This window comes from Lutjanus erythropterus, chromosome 8, assembly GCF_056507025.1.
Source record: "Lutjanus erythropterus isolate fLutEry1 chromosome 8, fLutEry1.hap2, whole genome shotgun sequence".
Taxonomy (NCBI): Eukaryota; Metazoa; Chordata; class Actinopteri; order Lutjaniformes; family Lutjanidae; genus Lutjanus; species Lutjanus erythropterus.
Genome location: NC_139324.1, coordinates 13,532,122 through 13,552,386, shown reverse-complemented (window position 1 = coordinate 13,552,386; position 20,265 = coordinate 13,532,122). Strand labels below are relative to the sequence as shown.

Genomic DNA, 20,265 nt, shown 5'->3' with positions numbered 1-20,265 from the left:
TTTTTACCATTCCAGAAAAATGTACTGGCCCTGAAAGCAGTGTTAGCACTGAAAAAGTTCCACTTAAAGTTAACTGAAAGAAAATGTCACTTGAGGAAAAGAGGGAGGAGAGATGTGGAGGACGGAAATAAATTAATCAGTTATATGACAGAGATTCAGGCAGAGAGCTGAAAGAGCTTAGCAGCTTCTCGTCTCCTCTTTCTGATGATGATATCCCTTGAAGAAGATGAATTGTGCTTTACACAACTCCCCAACTCCTCCTGCAAGAAGCCTGCACGTCCTCACTCTGTATCCATGCTCACTAACGTCACACTGTCCTTCATTTCTGTGCTCACTGTGACTCTCAACCTGCTGGTCATCATCTCCATCTCACACTTCAAGTAGACAAATATTTAGCAATTTATGAAAGTGATACCTGTACACAAAGAAATGTTTCAATCTCAGTCTGTGAAGAAAAAGTGTCATATTCCTAAGTAATATATTTTTGTGTTTCAGACATGGATTTATCTGCTGTTATAATTACATGGCAATTTATAAGTATATTGCTCTCTTATCTCTCCAGGCAGCTTCACAGTACCACCAACCTCCTCCTTCTCTCTCTGGCTGTCTCAGATTGCTTCGTGGGCCTCTTCATGTCCTTTCAAACTGTCCTCAGCCTAGACGGCTGCTGGTACCTTGGTGACATTATGTGTGTTGTATGTGATGTTTTGGGCTGTATTATTACCTCTGCCTCAATAGGAACCATGGTGCTCATATCAGTTGACCGCTATGTAGCTATTTGTGACCCTATGCATTATTCTACCAAAGTAACTCTAAAAAGAGTTCAGTTCTGCATTTGTCTGTGTTGGATGTGTTCTGCTCTTTGTCACACTCTTCTGCTAAAGGACAACCTAGAACAACCAGGAAGGTATAACTCCTGTGTTGGAGAGTGTCTAATCATTGTTGATTATGTTGCAGGATTTGTGGACCTTTTTTTATCATTTATAGGTCCTGTCACTATCATTGTAGTTCTGTATATGAGAGTATTTGTGGTGGCTGTGTCTCAGGCTCGTGCCATGAGGTCCCACATTCAAGCCAGCACACTCCAGACTTCAGTGAAATTAACAAGTAAGAAATCTGAGATGAAAGCAGCCAGGACTCTTGGTGTTGTTGTAGTCGTGTTTCTAATATGTGTCTGCCCATTTTTTTGTGTTGTACTTTCAGGCCAGGACACCTTACTCAGTGCCTCAACTTCTACCTTTGTCGTATTTCTGTTCTCTTTTAACTCCACTCTAAACCCTCTGATCTACGCCTTTTTCTATGCCTGGTTCAGAAAATCTATCAAACTCATTGTAACTCTTAAGATACTGCAGCCTGACTCCTGTGATATCAACATACTGTAAACATACTGTCCCAAAACCAAATATATTAGCAGTTAGTCTTATCTGTATGAACCAGGGGGAAACAAAATGTCAAAGCTATTAATAGCCTTGGTCAGACAAATTATTACACGTGTAGTTCATAATCACACTCATAAGCATGGCAGAGAAACAAGCAGAGTGCAGAGAGGGGAAAATGTACAGTCTAACAGACTTTTTTGCAAATGTATCTTTATTTATGTGTGGAACAATATATATTACAGCGCAGACCTGACTGCAGAGTCTGCAGAATGCACATTTCTGCCAGTAACTGTTGAAAACTACAATTATATGATTTTTGCATTTTAAGTACATGTATATAGTTATTCCCCAAAATGGTCTAAAAGTATCCCGTTACATTTGTGTGAAATTTTTTTGTATTTATGAATTATATTTCCTTGAGTTATGGCCAAAACATGTTTTGTCTGGTCACAGTGACCTTTGACTACCAAGATCTAATTAGGTCATCCTTGAATGGATGTCTACAACAAACCGTTCTGAGATATCACATTTACATGAGTCGTATAGATGTGACGTCCATGTCATCTTTTTTCCCCAACATTTATGTCTTTATCAGTCAGGACAGCTCGAAGAAAAAGTTTGAAGAAAAAGGCAGAAAGAGGGAAGGAGGCAGAGCAGAAGAAATATGACAATATTAGTCAAGAAACTGAAAACTGAAAACTTGGGGTGGTGTATTTTAGCTGACTGATCAAATCTATGTAGGCAGACTGTGCCAGAGCATTTATGGGCTTAGGAGCTTCACAAGGTGATCAGGTGCCAGAATCAGAATTAAGATCTGAGCCATCAAACACTAAATATTTGCAATGCATTTGATGAGGCAAACTGCACTACTACTCCTACCACTACTTGAGAATGTAATTGGTTGTAACGATTTGTTCTTGGAGGTCATAAAGCTCTCTGAGGTTAAAATGATATGTCGGTAAAAACAATGCATCAAATAAGCCATAAGAGCCATTCATCACAAGAAAGTTTATGGATAAAAATCTAATAAAACAAACAAACAAAAAAGTTATTAAGTTTAAGTAAGTCAGACAACTTAATTTTTAGGCAGTGTTATTATATGACAAGAGCACCTTTATCAAGTAAGAGGAATTGAGGTCATAAAAGTCAAACCAAAGCTTTTCTTTCAGTGAGGTAACAGAGCTAATCACAAAATGTCAATAAGGCAACGTGAAACTGATCTGCACAAGCACACACTTTCCCGAGGAGACAATGCCAGTACATGGAAGTCTTTTCTTTGTTTTTTACTCAGAACAATTGAGCGAAACAATACTTAATTTAAGTGTGTAACAGGCCCTAACTATACATTATGTTGAACACATACTTTCACTTTTTAACTTAAGAGCAGTTTTTATTAATTATGGTTGATCAAGCCATGGCTTGTGTTCAGGTGTCACTCGCTAGTCCACATGAACCTCGTCCCCGAATCCATGCCAGTTGGGGTCCAGGTCCACCTTAGGGGGCACCAGAAATTACAGGTTTTCAAAATTAGATTTGCTTATGTTAACTAAGATCACAGTTTATACAAAAGTCTGTACACAAAACTGTTTTAAAAGATACATTTCTTGGTCCTCACTTAAAGATAGTGGGCTACTTGCAGTAGTTAGCCACAACTCTGCGACCTGTTGTCTTAGTGAGGATGAGTCTGTGTAAGCTACTCTGTTGAGTTGTTAAAGGAAAAATGTTAAATTAGAAAAGAGATATTTACCAGATGTAAAGGCTTTTAAATGATCTTTATTTTGGACAGTAAAACACTGAAATGAATCTCTTCATTTCCTTCGGTATATATGTGCATGTGTGCAGGCTGGGCTCAGCTTTCCTTGGTTACAAGTTGCAGGGTGCTCCAGGAAAAAAGGTTGTGAACCACTGATCTCAAGGCTTACTCAGAAGTTTCAATAATATTTTTGATGGCTGTGTTCCTTGGCAGTCCTTGATGCCTGGCAAACTAATGGCTTTGTGGAGTCAGTGTCTTGTGAATGTTTTGCAGTCTACCTCACTGGACATGCATCTTGCCTTCCAGTAGTCAAGTCCACAGTCAGTGACCAGCTGCTCATACTTTGTTTTGGCAACATCCTCCATAAGGTCCTCCTGCAGCACCGTCAGGTTCATAATGATAATATTTTTGGTTCTCCACCAGGAAGATAGCTAGCCTCATGGTAGTGCTGACAATATCACAGGGGAATCTTGTCTGTTTCCCCAGCTTCACTGAGACCTGACGGTCCTGAGTGGTTGCCAGGATCCCTGCTGCACTTTTATGGCCTACTCATGGCTGCTGATTCCCTGAACAACTGGGATAATTGGTATTATTGGACGAGGAGGGAAGTAGGAACCAGATGAGACTGTGATGACAGCCGGACACACCAAGCAGCCACAGGGACAGGCAGGCAAAAACCAGGAACATTGAGACAGATCTCAAGGTCAGGGACAGAAGGCTCTGGTGAATATCTGGGAATCAGGCAAGGCAGGAGAGTCAGAGATGGGCAGAGTAGGCAATGGGGAAACCAATCTGGGAATAAGGGCTGGAGAGTCTTAGGGAAACACTGAAGACCAGTCTGGCAAGGAGTGAGAGTGCTGGAGAGGCTTATATACTGGGCTGATTGGGGATGAGCTGCAGCTGAGCTTGCAGGTGGGTAGAGTTTGGCTGATGAGGTGGGAGTGGCTGGCAGGTAGAGTGGAGCAGAGGCAGGGAGAGTGGAAAATTACTGAGGAGAATAGGGAACTGATCAAAGGAAACTGGGCCTGCAGAATTGTGACAGCTCATGGCTTTTTCAATAGCCTCAGTGCTTGGTTTAAGTGCAAACTGTATCGCTCAATATGTGCTCCAGCATCCCTCTTCCAGAGCACAGTGGATAGTTTGAAGACTCCCCTTTGCTCATCCAGGCAAGACATCGCAGACCACCCAACTCGAGAAAAAGATGCAGCTCTGCCTTCCAGAGATGTCACTAGATGAGAAGGAGAAGGAGAGATATGGAGGAAGGAAATACATTAATGAGGGATATCACATGAGAGAGCTTCAGATAGATGACTGAAGGAGCTTGGCAGGTTCTCGTCTCTTCTTTCTGATGATGAAAACCTTTGAAAAAGTTTGACTGTGCTTTCCACAACTCCTCAATTCTTCCTGCAAGACCACATGTCGTCAATCTATATCCATGCTCACTTACATCACCGTGTCCTTCACCTTTCTGTTCACTGTGACTTTCAACCTGCAAGTCATCATCTCCATCTCACACTTCAAGTAGGTTAATATTTTCCCATTGTATGAAACTGATATACTCCCACCAACCTCCCCCTTCTCTCTCTGGCTGTCTCAGAATGCTTCATGGGCCTTCTCATTCTCACAGCTCAAGTTTCTTAGGTTGTGTTTTTATTCATTCATGTTGTTTCCTGTTTTACTTTGAAACACATCTTTTCTCATTTCAGATCACTTCACTTCCTGCCCCCGTGTGTTTTCCCTGTCTTTTGATGGCTTCACCTGTGTCTGATTGTCTGTCCTGCCCTGATTAGCCTTACCTGTGCCTTGTGATCCTTCCCCTCACCACAGTATTTAGTCGGTCTTGTCTTCTCTTAGTGCCACTTCGTCTTAGCTCCTTCTGTAATATTCCAGCCTTTTGTTTCCCTCTGTCTCTTTGTTTTTTTGGATTTTGACGATTTTTTTTTTTACTCTGCCTCTGCTTCATCCCTTTTGTATTTGTTTGCCTCCACTGATTGTCCTGTTGTGTACCGAACCAACCTTTTGACTAATAAAGACTGGTTCACTAACCTGAACTGTCCCTTGAGTCATGCTTTTAACTCAATTCTTACCTGGTTCCCCAGTTGTAACACTCATGTCCTTTTAAATTGTCGTCAGCTGGTTCCTTGGTTCTGTAGTGGACGATGGCAGGCCAGGGTACATGTATGAAAGAGCACAGACACGTTGGCCGGAAGGCTGGCTGCATCAGAGCAACCAAGCTATTAAATTAATCATCAACTGACTAATTATTTCCATCAAAGCTTTAAGAAAAGAAAATTCAAATTATCAGTTTCTCTTTGAGCATTTTCTGTTTATTTCTAGTCCTCTATGATAGTTTCTTGGGTTCCTTCATCATGCCCACATCTTCTTTTATGTCACCAGACCTGGTAGCAGAAACACCTGAGAGGAGCTCTCTCATAGGGCCTCTGTAAGACACATAATCCAAATGAACACACACAGATTTACCAATCTCCTTCCTTCCTTCTAAAAATCTTATCATTCTTCTTGTGTGACACACACCAGTAATTTCCAGAAATGACTTGGTGTCTACTGACAGTGGCACGCCTCTCGTGAGTGGAAAACAGGTCACAAAGCTATAAATGCTTGTAGTTACAAATTTTAGGGCTTTATTTCTCTGACACTTTGATGTACAATCACCTATAATCCTACCACTTCTCATAATGCTGAACAATCTTACTGTATCTGCTTTTCTGCAGCCGTTCCAGCTTCTTGAAAATTCCATCCGTTTGGTTAACAGTTACCTTCATTCTTCTTTTTAATTGCTTGACTAGAATTGTTTGAAGTGCTAATCCTGTTTCATTTATTTTCATATTCTCTCATATCCTCATTTTAAATTTCATTCTACGATTTCTGCTCGGGCGCCCATGATTCAATTATCAGTAGAATATCAAACTTTTATGGAAAACCAGCCCTGTCTAGCATTGAATGATAACAGTCCGTTGATATATATATATATATATATATATATATATATATATATATATATATATATATATATATATATATATGTATATGTATATGTGTATATATATATATATATATATATATATATATATATACTTGCCGCTAGCAAGTGATATGTATCACATATATATCCCTGACAAGTGACAATTTGGATCTGAACGATACCTTGTTGCATTTCCGTGTGAAAATTACAAAGGTGCATGGTACAGACCTGCTGAACAATGCAGTAGTAGTCATCAGTTATCCTTTGAATACAGTTTTTAACTATTAGCTCTTATTCTATTGGGTAAGATTAAGTTTACAGTCTAGTACCATGCACCTTTAAACAGCAATGATTGAAACTTTTCAGAACTTTTTAGAAGACACACTGAAGAGTCAATTCAGCGCAGGTCTTTTTTTAAAAAGATACACCAAGAGCTATAGACACTGTAGTGATGACTAATGGTACTAATATAGGGTATGAAATGGAGACTTAACTACCAATTCCTGTACATCTGTTGGATCCTCCCTCCCTCAGTCCAATCAAGTCAGTGTAGTAGTGGGAATTTTAAGATGAAACGTAGGGAGTAGAATCAACACCAGGTCAGAGTTCCCCCACTTTTAGAACCCCCTGGCATCGGTCGGGGCTCGTCTCTGCTCTGAAGACACTGACATGCTCTGAGTCTGACACTGAGTCTGAGACACACAAAAAGACTATTCAAAATAAGCCAGGTCAGGCCAGTGTGCCAGGACAGTGACTTTATTTTTTTACTTTGTAAATTATATTTGGCACTGAAAATGAAATTTGGCTTTGAAAATGAAACCCATACTTAAGAAAATGCATTGGCACTGAAAACATTATTAGAACTGAAAAAGTTACACTGAAAGTTCACTGAAAAAATGTCACTAGAGGAAAAGAGGGAGGAGAGATGTGGAGGAAGGAAATAAATGAATCAGTCATATGACAGAGAGCTGAAAGACCTCGGCAGCTTCTCGTCTCCTCTTTCTGATGATGATATCCCTCAAAGAAGATGAGTTGTGCTTTCCACAACTCCTCAACTCCTCCTGCAAGAAGCCTGCACGTCTTCACTCTGTATCCATGCTCACTAACATCACACTGTCCTTCAATTTTCTGCTCACTGTGACTCTCAACCTGCTGGTCATCATCTCCATCTCACACTTCAAGTAGACAAATATTTAATCAATTTATTAAACTGATAGCTGTGTAGAAATAAATGTTTTAATCTCAGGCTGTGAAGAAAAAAGTGTCATGTTCTTAAGTAACATATTTTTTGTGTTTCAGACATGGATTTATCTGCTGGTGTGATTATATGACAACGTATAATTATATTTCTCTCTTATTTCTCCAGGCAGCTCCACACTCCCACCAACCTCCTCCTTCTCTCTCTGGCTGTCTCAGATTGCTTGGTGGGCCTCATCATGTCCTTTCAAATTGTCATCATAGATGGCTGCTGGTTCCTTGGTGACATTATGTGTGTTGTGTATTATGTTTCATTGTATATTGTTACCTCTGCCTCAATAGGAACCATGGTGCTCATATCAGTTGACCGCTATATAGCTATTTGTGAGCCTATGCATTATTCTACTAAAGTAACTAAGAAAAGAGTTCAGTTCTGCAATTGTCTGTGTTGGATATGTTCTGCTCTCTGTCACAGTCTGCTGCTAAAGGACAACCTGGAACAACCAGGAAGGTATAACTCCTGTGTTGGAGAGTGTGTGATTATTGTTGATTATGTTGCAGGATTTTTCGACCTTTTTTTGTCCTTTATAAGTCCTATCACTATCATTGTAGTTCTGTATATGAGAGTTTTTATGGTGGCTGTGTCTCAGGCTCGTGCCATGAGGTCCCACATTCAAGCCAGCACACTCCAGACCTCAGTGAAAGTAACTGCTAAGAAATCTGAGATGAAAGCAGCCAGGACTCTTGGTGTTGTTGTAGTTGTGTTTCTAATGTGTGTCTGCCCATATTTTGGTGTTGCACTTTCAGGCCAGGATATCTTGTTCAATGCTTCAACGGCTGCCTTTGTCGTATTTCTGTTCTCTTTTAACTCCACTCTAAACCCTCTGATCTATACCTTTTTCTATGCCTGGTTCAGAAAATGTGTCAAACTCATTGTTACACTTCAGATACTGCAGCCTGACTCCTGTGATATCAACTTACTGTAAAGACAGAATGTATCTTTCCAAAACCAAAGACATTCGCAGTTAGTCTTTTCTGTATGAGCAAGGAGGAAACAAAATATCCAAGCTACTAATAGCCCTGGTCAGACAAATTGTTACACATGTAGTTCACAAATCACACTAATGAGTATGGCAGAGAAAAAATCATAGCACAGAAATGGGAAAATGTACAGCATAACAGACTTCTTTCAAATCTTTGTTCATGTGTGGAACAATATATATTATAGTGCAGACCTGAATGCACAGTCTGCAGAATACACATCTCTGCTAGTAACAGAAGCAAATTACAATTATATGCATTTTTTTATTTAAGTTACATGTATGCAGTTATTCCCCAAAACCGCTAGTAAAACATTTGTGTGAATGTTTGTCATATTTATGAATCATGAATTCTTGAGTTATGACCAAAACATGTTTTGTCAGGTCACAGTGACCTTTGACCTTTGACCACCAAAATCTAATTAGGTGATCCTTGAATGGATGTCTACACCAAACCGTTCTGCGATATCACGTTTATGTGAGTGTTATGGATGTGACTTGCCTGTTACCTTTTTTTTTTCTCGACTTTTATGTCTTTATCATTCAGGACAGCTCGAGGAAACAGTTTGAAGAAAAAGGCAGAAAGAGGTAAGGAGGCAGAGCAGAAGAAATATGACAATATTAGTCAAGAAACTGGATTAGTTTGTTTTAGCTGACTGATCAAATCTATGTAGGCAGACTGTGCCAGAGCATTTATGGGATTAGGAGCTTCACAAGGTGGTAAGATGCCAGAATCATAATTAAAGTCAGAGCAATCAAACACTAAACATTTGCAATGCATTTGATGAGGCAAACTGCATTACTACTCCTACCACTCCTACTTGTGAATGTAATTGGTTGTAAAGATTTGTTGTTGGAGGTCATAAAGCTCTCTGTGGTTAAAATGATATGTTGGTACTAGACTTGCACCGATTAATCGGCAATGCTAGGAATCGGGCCGGTTTTCACGTGACTGGCCTTGACCGGTGACCGGCCGGTCAGTGTCACAAATCCGGTTCTGTGCCCGTCATTGTCACACACATGTTCTGCACGATGGTCACGTCATGCGCGCAGCAGACAAACTAACCGTGACGTCAACACAGTGCTGATAACAGCTACACACTCTGACACACGTTTGCTTGAAGCTGGTGTCAGAGACAGATTCCAAGAAGAGGATAAAGAGAAGACAGACAGTCTACAACGAGACAGAGCAGCTGACAATGTCGCAAAACAGCCGTAAACCCTCTCGCACTTCAGGCTAATGCTAGCAAGCTAGCAGCAGACTGCCGTTCATAGAGGGACAGTTCAAATCTCACCTCCTGTTCTGGCTGAAGAATAAACAACCTGTGTTGATGTGTCTCCTCAAACATTTTCTCATCCAGACTCCTTTAACTTCTGTGTTTGTTTTTCTCACTGCAAAGTTTTACTTCAAACTGTTGCACCGCGTTAGTCTCCGGTTTGTTTACATCCGCTTCCTCAAAAGATCACGTGAAATCGCGTCCCACGAAATCCCGCGAGATGATATCGCGAGATCATGTTCACCCAATTCATAATAATATTATAATTAATAATATAATATTATTCATAATAATATTAATTATATTTTGTTATATTTAATTTATATATTAATATAAAATTATAATAAGGCCTGGTTGTAATCTGGATGATTTTGGAGAAAGTATTAAATTAATATTTAATAGTCAGTGTCTTATTATGAACATATTTACAAGAAAAGTTGCAAAAATGTTTGTGAATGCTGTCAATTACAGTTCTTAGAAAGACTGAAAATCGGAACCGGCCAAAATCGGAATCGGTAGGTCAGACCCCTGAAAAACCGGAAATCGGAATCGGCTAAGAAAGTTGAAATTGGTGCAAGTCTAGTTGGTACAAACAATAATGCATCAAATAAGCCATAAGAGCCATTCATCACAATTCATTGTTTATAGATGAACCATGAAAAAAGTTTTTTATAATAAAGGAATGGGAATTATAGATATGGAATAACAAGAAAGTTTTAAAGAGAATGTGAGTGTGCTCACTTTAATTTAAAGAAAGTGCTTCAGTATTTTATTTTGGAAAAGACATAATGAAGTCTGACTGTCTGTCTGCTCGATATGCTGTGTACAGATTGAAGTAGCATCCATCAAAATTAGACTTGGACTGATCTCGTTCCGTTAACGGAATTTGACCAATCATGATGCCTTACCGACGGAGAGTCTTATCGGCCCGCCGTCTTCGGTACATCATGGTCGCTATCGACTTGGGCTTGTTGTCAGATGTAAGTTGTATTTATTTTTTAAACTTTCTTAATAAATGTAAATCCAATGAGAAATCGCTAACATAACATACCTCCAAACATAAAAATTGGAGGGAAAATTATATCTAACCTTACTCAGCTTGGTAATCCTCCTGTCCTGTTCGCGGTGACGTCACGTTGCGTTGCATCCTGGGTAATTTGAGTGTGAGTAGTAAGCTGGTGATGCATGCTCAACATTTCTGGCGAATGCAGTATGCATCCGGGAACTTCTCGCATACTCAAAAATTGCATACTGCCAGTGTAGACACACTGCATACTCAAAGAGTTAGTATGAGTAGTAGGTAAGTATGCAGTTTCGAACACACTCATAGAAACAGAAAGAAGCCTGACATACTTTTTCCTCTCAGCACGCTGTGTGTAGTTAACTAGTGGCTTTAACTTATGACAGGTGTGTGCAGAGTTAGTCGCACACACACAGGATGCTCACTTCACTTCGTCAGTCATCTTGCAAGAATGCACCGTGCACAAACGAATACCACTGCAAAACCGACTCACCGGACCATCAGTTGTTTAAGTATTCCCTCGGGTCTTCGGTTTGTAGACTAGCAGTGACCGTCTCTAGCAGCTTAGCAGCGCTTAGCTACAGGGCACCTCTGGGCACGTCAGGGCAGTGAGGGCACGTCTACGTGAATCATGTGACCAAGCGAGGGTAGATCTGAATTGATATTATTTTGTTTTATTTATTATTTTGGCCCACACAGACAGACTTTCACACACACGCACACTTATAAAAAAACAAAAACAAAAAACACTTTGACAAAAGGGCACTTTGGGGCGAAGGGGGGGCAGGCACTGTATAAGCTACTCTGAGTTGTTCAAGGAAAAAATGTAGGGGTGGGACTTTAACGCGTTAATTACGATTAATTAATTACAAAAAAAAAAAAAACACGTAAAAAAACCAGCGCATTTAATCGCAGTTTGCACTGGTCCGCCTAACACACTGGTGCGGCTGTGCCACGGCACTCGGGACCATACGCTGCCATTCTAGTCAATGCTCTAATTTATACCAGAAGCGGCGCATCTCAGCAGCGTCCCAGAAGTGGCTCGGCGCTCCTTTCCGCAGAGAATATGCAGCAAGTCTATTTTTGACGGATGGCGCGTCAATTGCAGCAGAGCAGGTCGAACAGGTAGGAAGTCAGGCACGGAAAACAGGGGAGAAGCTGGTTGATTTTCAAAATAAAAGACTCGCGATCATAAAGACAGACAGAAAATAAACAATTTAACTATGTAGCCTGCTTATCCATGGTAGAAGCACAAAGAGCAAGGAAAGCGGACTTAATCAGCAAAATTAGAGCAAGTAAACATAATCAGACGGGCAAAACGCTGCGCTGCTGAAATGCTTCTGAGTTTAAATAAAGTTCTATGAAAGCTTGAATATAGCCACCATTATGATTTATAGTGCCATTGTCAGACTGATGCAAAATAAACAATATTTTGTTGTTTAAAAATGTATGCATGTGTCTATCATTTGATTCAGTCATATACCAAAATCCATTTAAATTGAAAAATTTTGCTTCTTGTGGCAAATATTGTTATGCCATTAAAATGCGATTAATTGAGATTAATTAATCACAAAGCTTCTAATTAATTAGATTAATTTTTTAATCGAGTCCCACCCCTGAAAAAATGTTAAGCTTATAACAGACTTGATCTTTATTTTTGATAGTAAAATGTTGGAATGAATCACTTCATTTCTTTTGGTATGTGTCTGCAGGTGTGCAGGCTGTGCTCAGCTTTTCTTGGATAGAAGTAGTGGGGGCTCAAAGGAAAAATGGTTGTGAACCACTGATCTTAAAGCTTACACAGAAGAACTGTAATACCAGCGCTGTAATAGTATTTTTCTATTGTTTTGGAGGTTGTCAAGATGAGCCACACGTCACATTCCCCAGGTCACACAGTTGTACGTGAAATTTATCAGGTATGATGCAAAAAAATATTTGTTAACAAACATACATATGCTATGCATCTGTGTGTGTGTGTGCGCGCACATGTTGGCACCATGCCCTGTGGTCACTTGACATTATTTGTGTTCCCAGCTCACAAACACAACACAGTCACAACAACGGTGTATTTCACAGTAGCCAATCACAACACGGGGCTCAGATTAGCTACGCTTCTCAACTTTTAACAAAAGGAGGCAATTTATTAGATAATGTAACTCTTACTTTTCAAACAGTAATAAAGACACAACTGTACAGTCTTTAAATGTCATAGTCACTCTAAGTTAAGTACAGGGCTTATTTGAGAAGAACTGCTAAAACAAGCACATTTCCAGCAAGAGACTAACAGTTTACAGTTAAAATCTTTACCTCAGCTACCTGTCCCAGTAATCAAGATGGTAGTTGATCTAGCTGAAGAAGAAAAAAATGTACTCTGAGCCAAGCTTTGATGAGTGCGACTTTATTTCTTTGGAGTTTTATGGCGGTTGGCATCCATATGTGTTGCATGACTGCCACCTACTCTGTTTGAATAGCTCTACAGTGACAACTATTTACAGTGTCCACCCAAAGTGTCCATTTCACAATATCATCCACCCTATAACCCAGACACTTCAATAGTGTACAATATAAACGTTCTCAAACGTTCACAAATCCAAACATTCTCAAATTTCCTCACAGCATCTTGCACCATCTTGATACCTTTGGATTTCCCTTGAATTTTCAATAATGAAAATAAATTCATTCAAACTTAATTTTAACTCAGAAATACATTGAGGCAGGGACCTCATTTACATTGTAGACAAGCAAAATTTAGACCATACAGTTTAACACCATGGCAAGAAATACCAAAAATACTTTTTTCTCTCTTCAAAGTACTTTTCAGCTTTCCCTCACTGTACTTGTCTGCTATTGGACTCATGCTGGTATTTAGGCTTAGAAGGAGTTTACCACCTGCTTTTGGCTGCATTCCCAAACAACCCGATTCCAAGAAGACTGAACCCCAGGGTGACGGGAGCCTATACTGGCCTCACACTGTCCACGGACAGAGCCTCCTTCAGAAAGACTCAGACCCTTGACTGCCACCGGGCAAACAGACTTCCGTATACCACATTTCCCTCATCCACCCATCGGACGGGGATTCGGTGCTGGGCTCTTCCTTCTTAACTCATTGCTACTGATGGAATCCTTGTTAGTTTCTTGTCCTCCGCTTAGTAATATGCTTAAATTCAGCGGTTCGTCTGGTCTGAGGTCGCAGTTGAATGGGATTCCCCCCCCACCATCCCCCAGACCCCGTAGAAAGGGAGAAACAGAGAAGGGGGGGAAGACAGAGATAGGTCATGGCTCCCTGATCCCCTGAGACGTTCCAGGGGGGAAGGCAGAGGCTCACGGGCTCAGGTTCATTGGGGGCACGCTCTGGAGGTGGAGAACGTCGTGTTGAGCTGGTGGTTCCCCCACAACACGACCGCTGAACCCCGATGGAGCCCCAGACCCCTACCGTAGTGTTCCCGCCGGGGGTAGGCGCAGCGCAGAAGGACAGGGAATGTCCACTGGCAGGCACGTATGACTCATGTGGGACCCGATGGGGCGCCCCTTCTCCCCCTGGAGGGGAGGAAGGAGTGAGGGAGAGAGTCCTACGGGGACGAATGGAAGGGCAGAGGGCTGGACAGGCCGTGCTGCAACCACAACCAGGGACTTGACACCCGACTGTCGGCACATAGGGGGATGCCTGTGACACCCCAGCTGTGGAAGCGCCCCCAATTGATGACAAAGTGACCCTCAGACAGGCGGGAAGAACCCGGGGCCACAAGGTGCATTCGACATGTCGATGATCGATGGTCCAAATCTGCAATTCATATCTTTTATCGCAGCTGACTGCGTTCTTCAATGATGCACGAGCTGAGTGATCCACCGTACTAAATAGTCTGGATCTTTGGTTTTGTAGGCCACAGTTCCAGAGACGAAAGGGTTTAACTTGGTTGGACAAACACCCCATGGGTGCTCTATCCCAGTAGGCCCCCACTGGGGTGGGGGACAGACCGGGGGAGGAGACATTAAACCCCCCCTGACCCCATCCCCAGAGAGGAAAGGGGAGTTGGGTACGCAGGGCCACGCAATGACTAGCTAGAGTGAAGCTGCCTCACTGTGCTATGGGTAGAGGTTTTGAGGGTGAGCTCATCCCCACATCCCCAAATGACTGACCGCAGGTGACGGCGGACTGAGAACCGGAGGCGACAAAGTGTTTGGCTCACGTGCAGGGAGGGGGTGGCCTGCCCTGCGGCAGGTCCCCTCACCCTCCACACCGGGGCATCCCAGCAATGATCTTTCCGCAGGTTCACCTACGGAAACCTTGTTACAACTTTTATTTCCTCTAGATAGTCAAGTTCGACCGACTCAACCTCGACCCGTGGGGCTGATCCGAGGTCCTCATTGGGCCATCCCATTGGTAGTAGCGACGGGCAGCATGCCGCCCCTTTTTTGTGAGCAGCACGGTAGTGCAGTGGTTAGCACTGCTAACTCACAGCAAGAAGGTCTTGACTTTGAATAGCCCAGCTGGCTGGGGCAGGGCCTTTCTGTACAGAGTTTGCATGTTCTCCTCGTGTCTATGTGGGTTCTCTCTGGGTTCTCCAGCTTCCTCCCACAGTCCAGAGGCATGCATGTTAGGTTAATTGGTGACTCTAAATTGCCCATAGGTATGAATGTGAGTGTGAATGGTTGTCTGTCTCTATGTGTCAGCCCTGCGATGAACTGGCGACTTGTCCAGGGTGAATCCTGTCTCTTGCCCAATGTCAGCTGGGATAGGCTCCAGCCCCATGCGACGCTTTGGGAATAAGCGGTTACAAAAATTATGACTTTTCTTTTAATGCAGATGTTCTGTTCCTCTCTTTTTTGCTCCAGTCCCTCTTGTCACTTAATTTCAATTTAATTGTAAGAAGAAAGAGTGCAGGAAGCAGATATCCAGCAGACAGGATGCAAGATTTTAAAACTCACTCAGTCAAATCAAGTCAGTGTAGTAGTGGGAATTTTAAGATGAAATGTAGGGAGTAGAATCAACACCAGGCCAGAGTTCCCCCACTTTTAGAACCCCTTGGCATCGGTCGGGGCTCGTCTCTGCTCTGAAGACACTGACATGCTCTGAGTCTGACACAGAGTCTGAGACACACAAAAAGACTATTCAAAATATGACAGGTCAGGCCAGTGTGCCAGGACAGTGACTTTATGTACTTTATACTTGGCATTGAAAATAAAACCTGAACTGAAAAAATGAATTCTAACACTTTTTACTATTCAAAGACTTGTATTGGCACTGAAAACATTAGAACTGAAAAAGTTCCACTGAAAGTTCACTGAAAAAATGTCACTAGAGGAAAAGAGGGAGGAGAGATGTGGAGGAAGGAAATAAATGAATCAGTCATATGACAGAGGGCTGAAAGAGCTCGGCAGCTTCTCGTCTCCTCTTTCTGATGATGATATCCCTCGAAGAAGATGAGTTGTGCTTTCCACAACTCCTCAACTCCTCCTGCAAGAAGCCTGCACGTCCTCACTCTGTATCCATGCTCACTAACATCACACTGTCCTTCATTTCTGTGCTCACTGTGACTCTCAACCTGCTGGTCATCATCTCCATCTCACACTTCAAGTAGACAAATTTTTTTTATCAATTTATTGAACTGATAGCTGTATAGAAATAAATGTTTCAATCTCAGGCTGTGAAGTAAAAGTCTCATGTTCCTAAGTAACATATTTTTGTGTGTCGGACATGGATTTATCTGCTGGTGTGATTATATGAAAATTTCTAAGTATATTTCTCTCTTATTTCTCCAGGCAGCTCCACACTCCCACCAACCTCCTCCTCCTCTCTCTGGCTGTCTCAGATTGCTTGGTGGGCATTGTCATGGCCTTTCAAATTGTCATCATAGACGGCTGCTGGTTCCTTGGTGACATTGTGTGTGTTGTGTATTACATTATATATTATATTGTTACCTCTGCCTCAATAGGAACCATGGTGCTCATATCGGTTGACCGCTATATAGCTATTTGTGACCCTATGCATTATTCTACCAAAGTAACTAAGAAAAGAGTTCAGTTCTGCATTTGTCTGTGTTGGATGTGTTCTGCTCTCTGTCACAGTCTGCTGCTAAAGGACAACCTGGAACAACCAGGAAGGTATAACTCCTGTGTTGGAGAGTGCGTGCTTGTTATTGATGATGTTGGAGGATTTGTCGACCTTTTTATATCTCTTATATGTTCTGTCACTATCATTGTAGTTCTGTATATGAGAGTATTTGTAGTGGCTGTGTCTCAGGCTCATGCCATGAGGTCCCACATTGAAGATACCACACTCCGGACTTCAATGAAAGTAACTGCTAAGAAATCTGAGGTGAAAGCAGCCGGGATTCTTGGTGTTGTTGTAGTTGTGTTTCTCATATGTGTCTGCCCATATTTCAGTATTGCGGTTACAGGCCAGGACACCTTACTCAACACTTCAACTTCTGAATTTGTCTTATTTCTGTTCTGTTTTAACTCCACTCTGAACCCTCTGATCTATGCCTTTTTCTATGCCTGGTTCAGAAAATCTGTCAAACTCATTGTTACACTTCAGATACTGCAGCCTGACTCCCGTGATATCAACTTACTGTAAAGACAGAATGTATCTTTCCCAAACCAAAGACATTAGCAGTTAGTCTTTTCTGTATGAGCAAGGAGGAAACAAAATATCCAAGCTACTAATAGCCCTGGTCAGACAAATTGTTACACATGTAGTACACAAATCACACTCATGAGTATGGCAGAGAAACAATCATAGCACAGAAATGGGAAAATGTACAGCATAACAGACTTCTTTCAAAAGTTGTCTTTGTTCATGTGTGGAACAATATATATTATAGTGCAGACCTGAATGCACAGTCTGCAGAATACACATCTCTGCCAGTAACAGAAGCAAATTACAATTATATGAATTTTGTATTTCAGTTACATGTATGCAGTTATTCCCCAAAACTCCTAGTATCGTGTTAGACATTTGTATGAAATTTTGTCATATTTATGAATCATGAATTCTTGAGTTATGACCAAAACATGTTTTGTCAGGTGACAGTGACCTTTGACCTTTGACCACCAAAATCTAATTAGGTCATCCATGAATGGATGTCTACACCAAACCGTTCTGAGATATCACATTTAAATAAGTGGTATGGATGTGACGGGCCTGTCACCTTTTTTTCTTTTTCGACTTTTATTCCTTTATCAGTCAGGACAGCTTGAGGAAAAAGGTTGAAGAAAAAGGTAAGGAGGCAGAGCAGAAGAAATATGACAATATCAGTCAAGAAACATCAAACTGGAGCAGTGTTTTTTAGCTGACTGATCAAAACTATGTAGGCAGACTGTGCCAGAACATTTATGGGCTTAGAGGCTTCACAAGGTGATCAGGTGCCAGAATCAGAATTAAGATCTGAGCCATCAAACACTAAATATATGTTATGCAGTTGTTGAAGCAAACTGCACTACTTGTGAATGTAACTGGTTGTAAAGATTTGTTTTTGGAGGCCATAAAGCTCTCTGTGGTTACAATGATATGTTGCTACAAACAATAATGCATTAAATAAGCCACAAGAGTCATTCATTACAAGTCATTGTTTATGAAAGAAGCCTAATAAAAAAAAACTTTTTCATAATTAAGGAAAGGCAATTATAAATATGGAATAACAAGAAAGACATGCAAATTTTAAAGAGAATGTGAGTGTGCTCACAAGAAAGTCCTTCAGTGATTTATTTTGAAAAAGACATCATGAAGTCTGACTGTCTGCTCGATATGCTGTGTGCAGATTGAAGTAGCATCCATCAAAATTAGACTTGGCACAGATTTGAAGCAGAGTGGAGCAGAGAGCTGCTTCTGAGATGTGCTTCAGCACTGATGGTATTATTACAGGTATTGTGTAGAATAGCTGTGATCATCTCTGGTTGACATGGAGCAGCTGTAACTCAGCCGTGCCTGATTGAATCCAGCCCTGTGTTGGCTCATGGCAGGAATTCATATGGTCACCAGTTATATAAAGTCAGACAACTGCATTTTTAGGCACAGTGTTTTGATGGCAAGAGCACCTTTATCATGTAAGGAGAATTGTTGAGGTCATAAAAGTCAAAACAAAGGGGTTTTTTTAAGTGAGTTAACGGAGCTAATCACAAAATGTCAACAAGCAAAACTGAAACTGATCTGCACGAACACACACTTTCCTGAGAACATGGAACATGGTACATGGAAGTGTTTTTTTTTTTTTTTTTTCCCAGAACAACTGAGGAAAACAATGACTTAATTTTAGTGTGTAACAGGCCCTAACTACAGATTATCATGTTGAACAAATACATTCACTTTTTAACTCAAGAACATACATATCCTATGTGTGTGTGTGTGTGTGTGTGTGTGTGTGTGTGTGTGTGTGTGTGTCTGTGTTGCTGCTCTAAGTATCACAATATTAAACTAATGTAATTGATTACTTGTAGTTACCTTTGGAGTACTTCAATGCCAAACATGCACATAAAGACGAGAGAATATAAAAGATGTGTCATCTGCTCAGTGTATTTTTTTGAAACATACAAAGATAACAATCATTGTTATTGTTATAATAATATATAATATATAAAGCTGCACAGCGTAGCCTCTCTACAGCTTCTATGACCTTTATTTATTCAGGTCGAATCATTCTATCAGCAAATATCTCACTATCTTGTGATAGTAATATGGCAATATGACAATAAAAAAACAATATGCTTGACCATCAAAATAGCTTCCTAATTTTGTGTGTGAATAAAATAAAGAGACACGAACGATTCAAGTTAATGATAATACATTTATTTCAGACTGTATAGTCAAAACAACTCAAGCACAGCAGAAAGCATGACTTGAAAATATGAACCACAAAAAGTATTATTTTGCGGTGCGGTCTGACAGCCCCGGCTTGACCACGGCTAGCTGCTGAACTCCGGGTTGACTGGAGGGACATGACAGAAACAACTGGAGTCTGTTAGGAGTCGGCATCTGGGCTCTTCACCTGTGCTAGCATACCCAGTCAGGGCTTAACAACTTATGTTGCTAAATCCCGACTTATCTTGCTAATCATTTTACTTTAAGTGAGCTTACCTGAAGACCAGTCCTGGTTTAAGAGGAGGGCAAACAGCAACACGAAACATGGCAAAGTGCTCCAAGCATAGTTTTTGGTTTTGAGCAGCTAAACCCTTCTTCATACAATCCCTAACGACTCTAAATAATTACACAGAAGGGAGGGTTAGAAAGTGCTAGAAGCTTGAGTGGGGGCCTTGTGCAGGAACTGTTGGCATTTGGGCAAAGTGGTCAGAAAGTCTGGAAATTGAAATGGGAGAGAGCATCAGCTAGAGAGTTGGAATGATCAGGCATGTGTCGGGCAGTGATGATGAAGTAAATGATGAAGACCATGTGATGCTTCTCAAGACTTTAAATTCTTATTACTTGTCTATAAAGTACTAAATGGTCTAAATACATCTGATTTCTGGTACGAAAGAAGCACCAAGACCCCTCAGATCATCTGGAACACGTTTACTCAGTGTTCCCAGGATCTGAACCAAGCAAGGTGAAAAGACTTTCTTTCTATGCTCCCACCTGTGGAACAAACTTCCAGAATACCTGAGGTTGGCTGAAACTGTCAG

General features: G+C 41.1%; 3 protein-coding genes, 1 long non-coding RNA gene and 1 pseudogene across 4 annotated transcripts in view; 3 read left to right on the top strand and 2 right to left on the bottom strand.

The window, feature by feature from the left end:
• Positions 1 to 20,265, bottom strand: part of LOC146322551 (uncharacterized) — a 155,187-nt gene that overhangs the window by 59,234 nt on the left and 75,688 nt on the right. The gene's annotated exons all lie outside the window — the stretch shown is intronic.
• LOC146322566 (trace amine-associated receptor 13c-like) lies at positions 208 to 1,382 on the top strand. Its single transcript, XM_084724002.1, has 2 exons — positions 208 to 380; positions 563 to 1,382. Exons 1-2 carry the CDS (start codon positions 208 to 210, stop codon positions 1,380 to 1,382), a joined length of 993 nt encoding a protein of 330 aa, XP_084580128.1.
• LOC146322565 (trace amine-associated receptor 13c-like) lies at positions 7,124 to 8,298 on the top strand. The gene is made up of 2 exons (XM_084724000.1): positions 7,124 to 7,296; positions 7,482 to 8,298. The coding sequence occupies exons 1-2, from the start codon at positions 7,124 to 7,126 to the stop codon at positions 8,296 to 8,298; spliced, it is 990 nt and encodes a 329-aa protein (XP_084580126.1).
• On the bottom strand, positions 14,359 to 14,508 carry LOC146322564 (5.8S ribosomal RNA; annotated as a pseudogene).
• On the top strand, positions 16,053 to 17,227 carry LOC146322563 (trace amine-associated receptor 13c-like). Its single transcript, XM_084723999.1, has 2 exons — positions 16,053 to 16,225; positions 16,411 to 17,227. Exons 1-2 carry the CDS (start codon positions 16,053 to 16,055, stop codon positions 17,225 to 17,227), a joined length of 990 nt encoding a protein of 329 aa, XP_084580125.1.

Excerpts from the sequence above, each read along its gene's own strand:
- LOC146322566 (XM_084724002.1), top strand. The coding sequence starts at position 208 with ATGATATCCCTTGAAGAAGATGAATTGTGCTTTACACAACTCCCCAAC. Across the intron at positions 381-562 it reads ATCTCCATCTCACACTTCAA|GCAGCTTCACAGTACCACCA; the intron begins GTAGACAAATAT and ends TTATCTCTCCAG.
- LOC146322565 (XM_084724000.1), top strand. The coding sequence starts at position 7,124 with ATGATATCCCTCAAAGAAGATGAGTTGTGCTTTCCACAACTCCTCAAC. Across the intron at positions 7,297-7,481 it reads ATCTCCATCTCACACTTCAA|GCAGCTCCACACTCCCACCA; the intron begins GTAGACAAATAT and ends TTATTTCTCCAG.
- LOC146322563 (XM_084723999.1), top strand. The coding sequence starts at position 16,053 with ATGATATCCCTCGAAGAAGATGAGTTGTGCTTTCCACAACTCCTCAAC. Across the intron at positions 16,226-16,410 it reads ATCTCCATCTCACACTTCAA|GCAGCTCCACACTCCCACCA; the intron begins GTAGACAAATTT and ends TTATTTCTCCAG.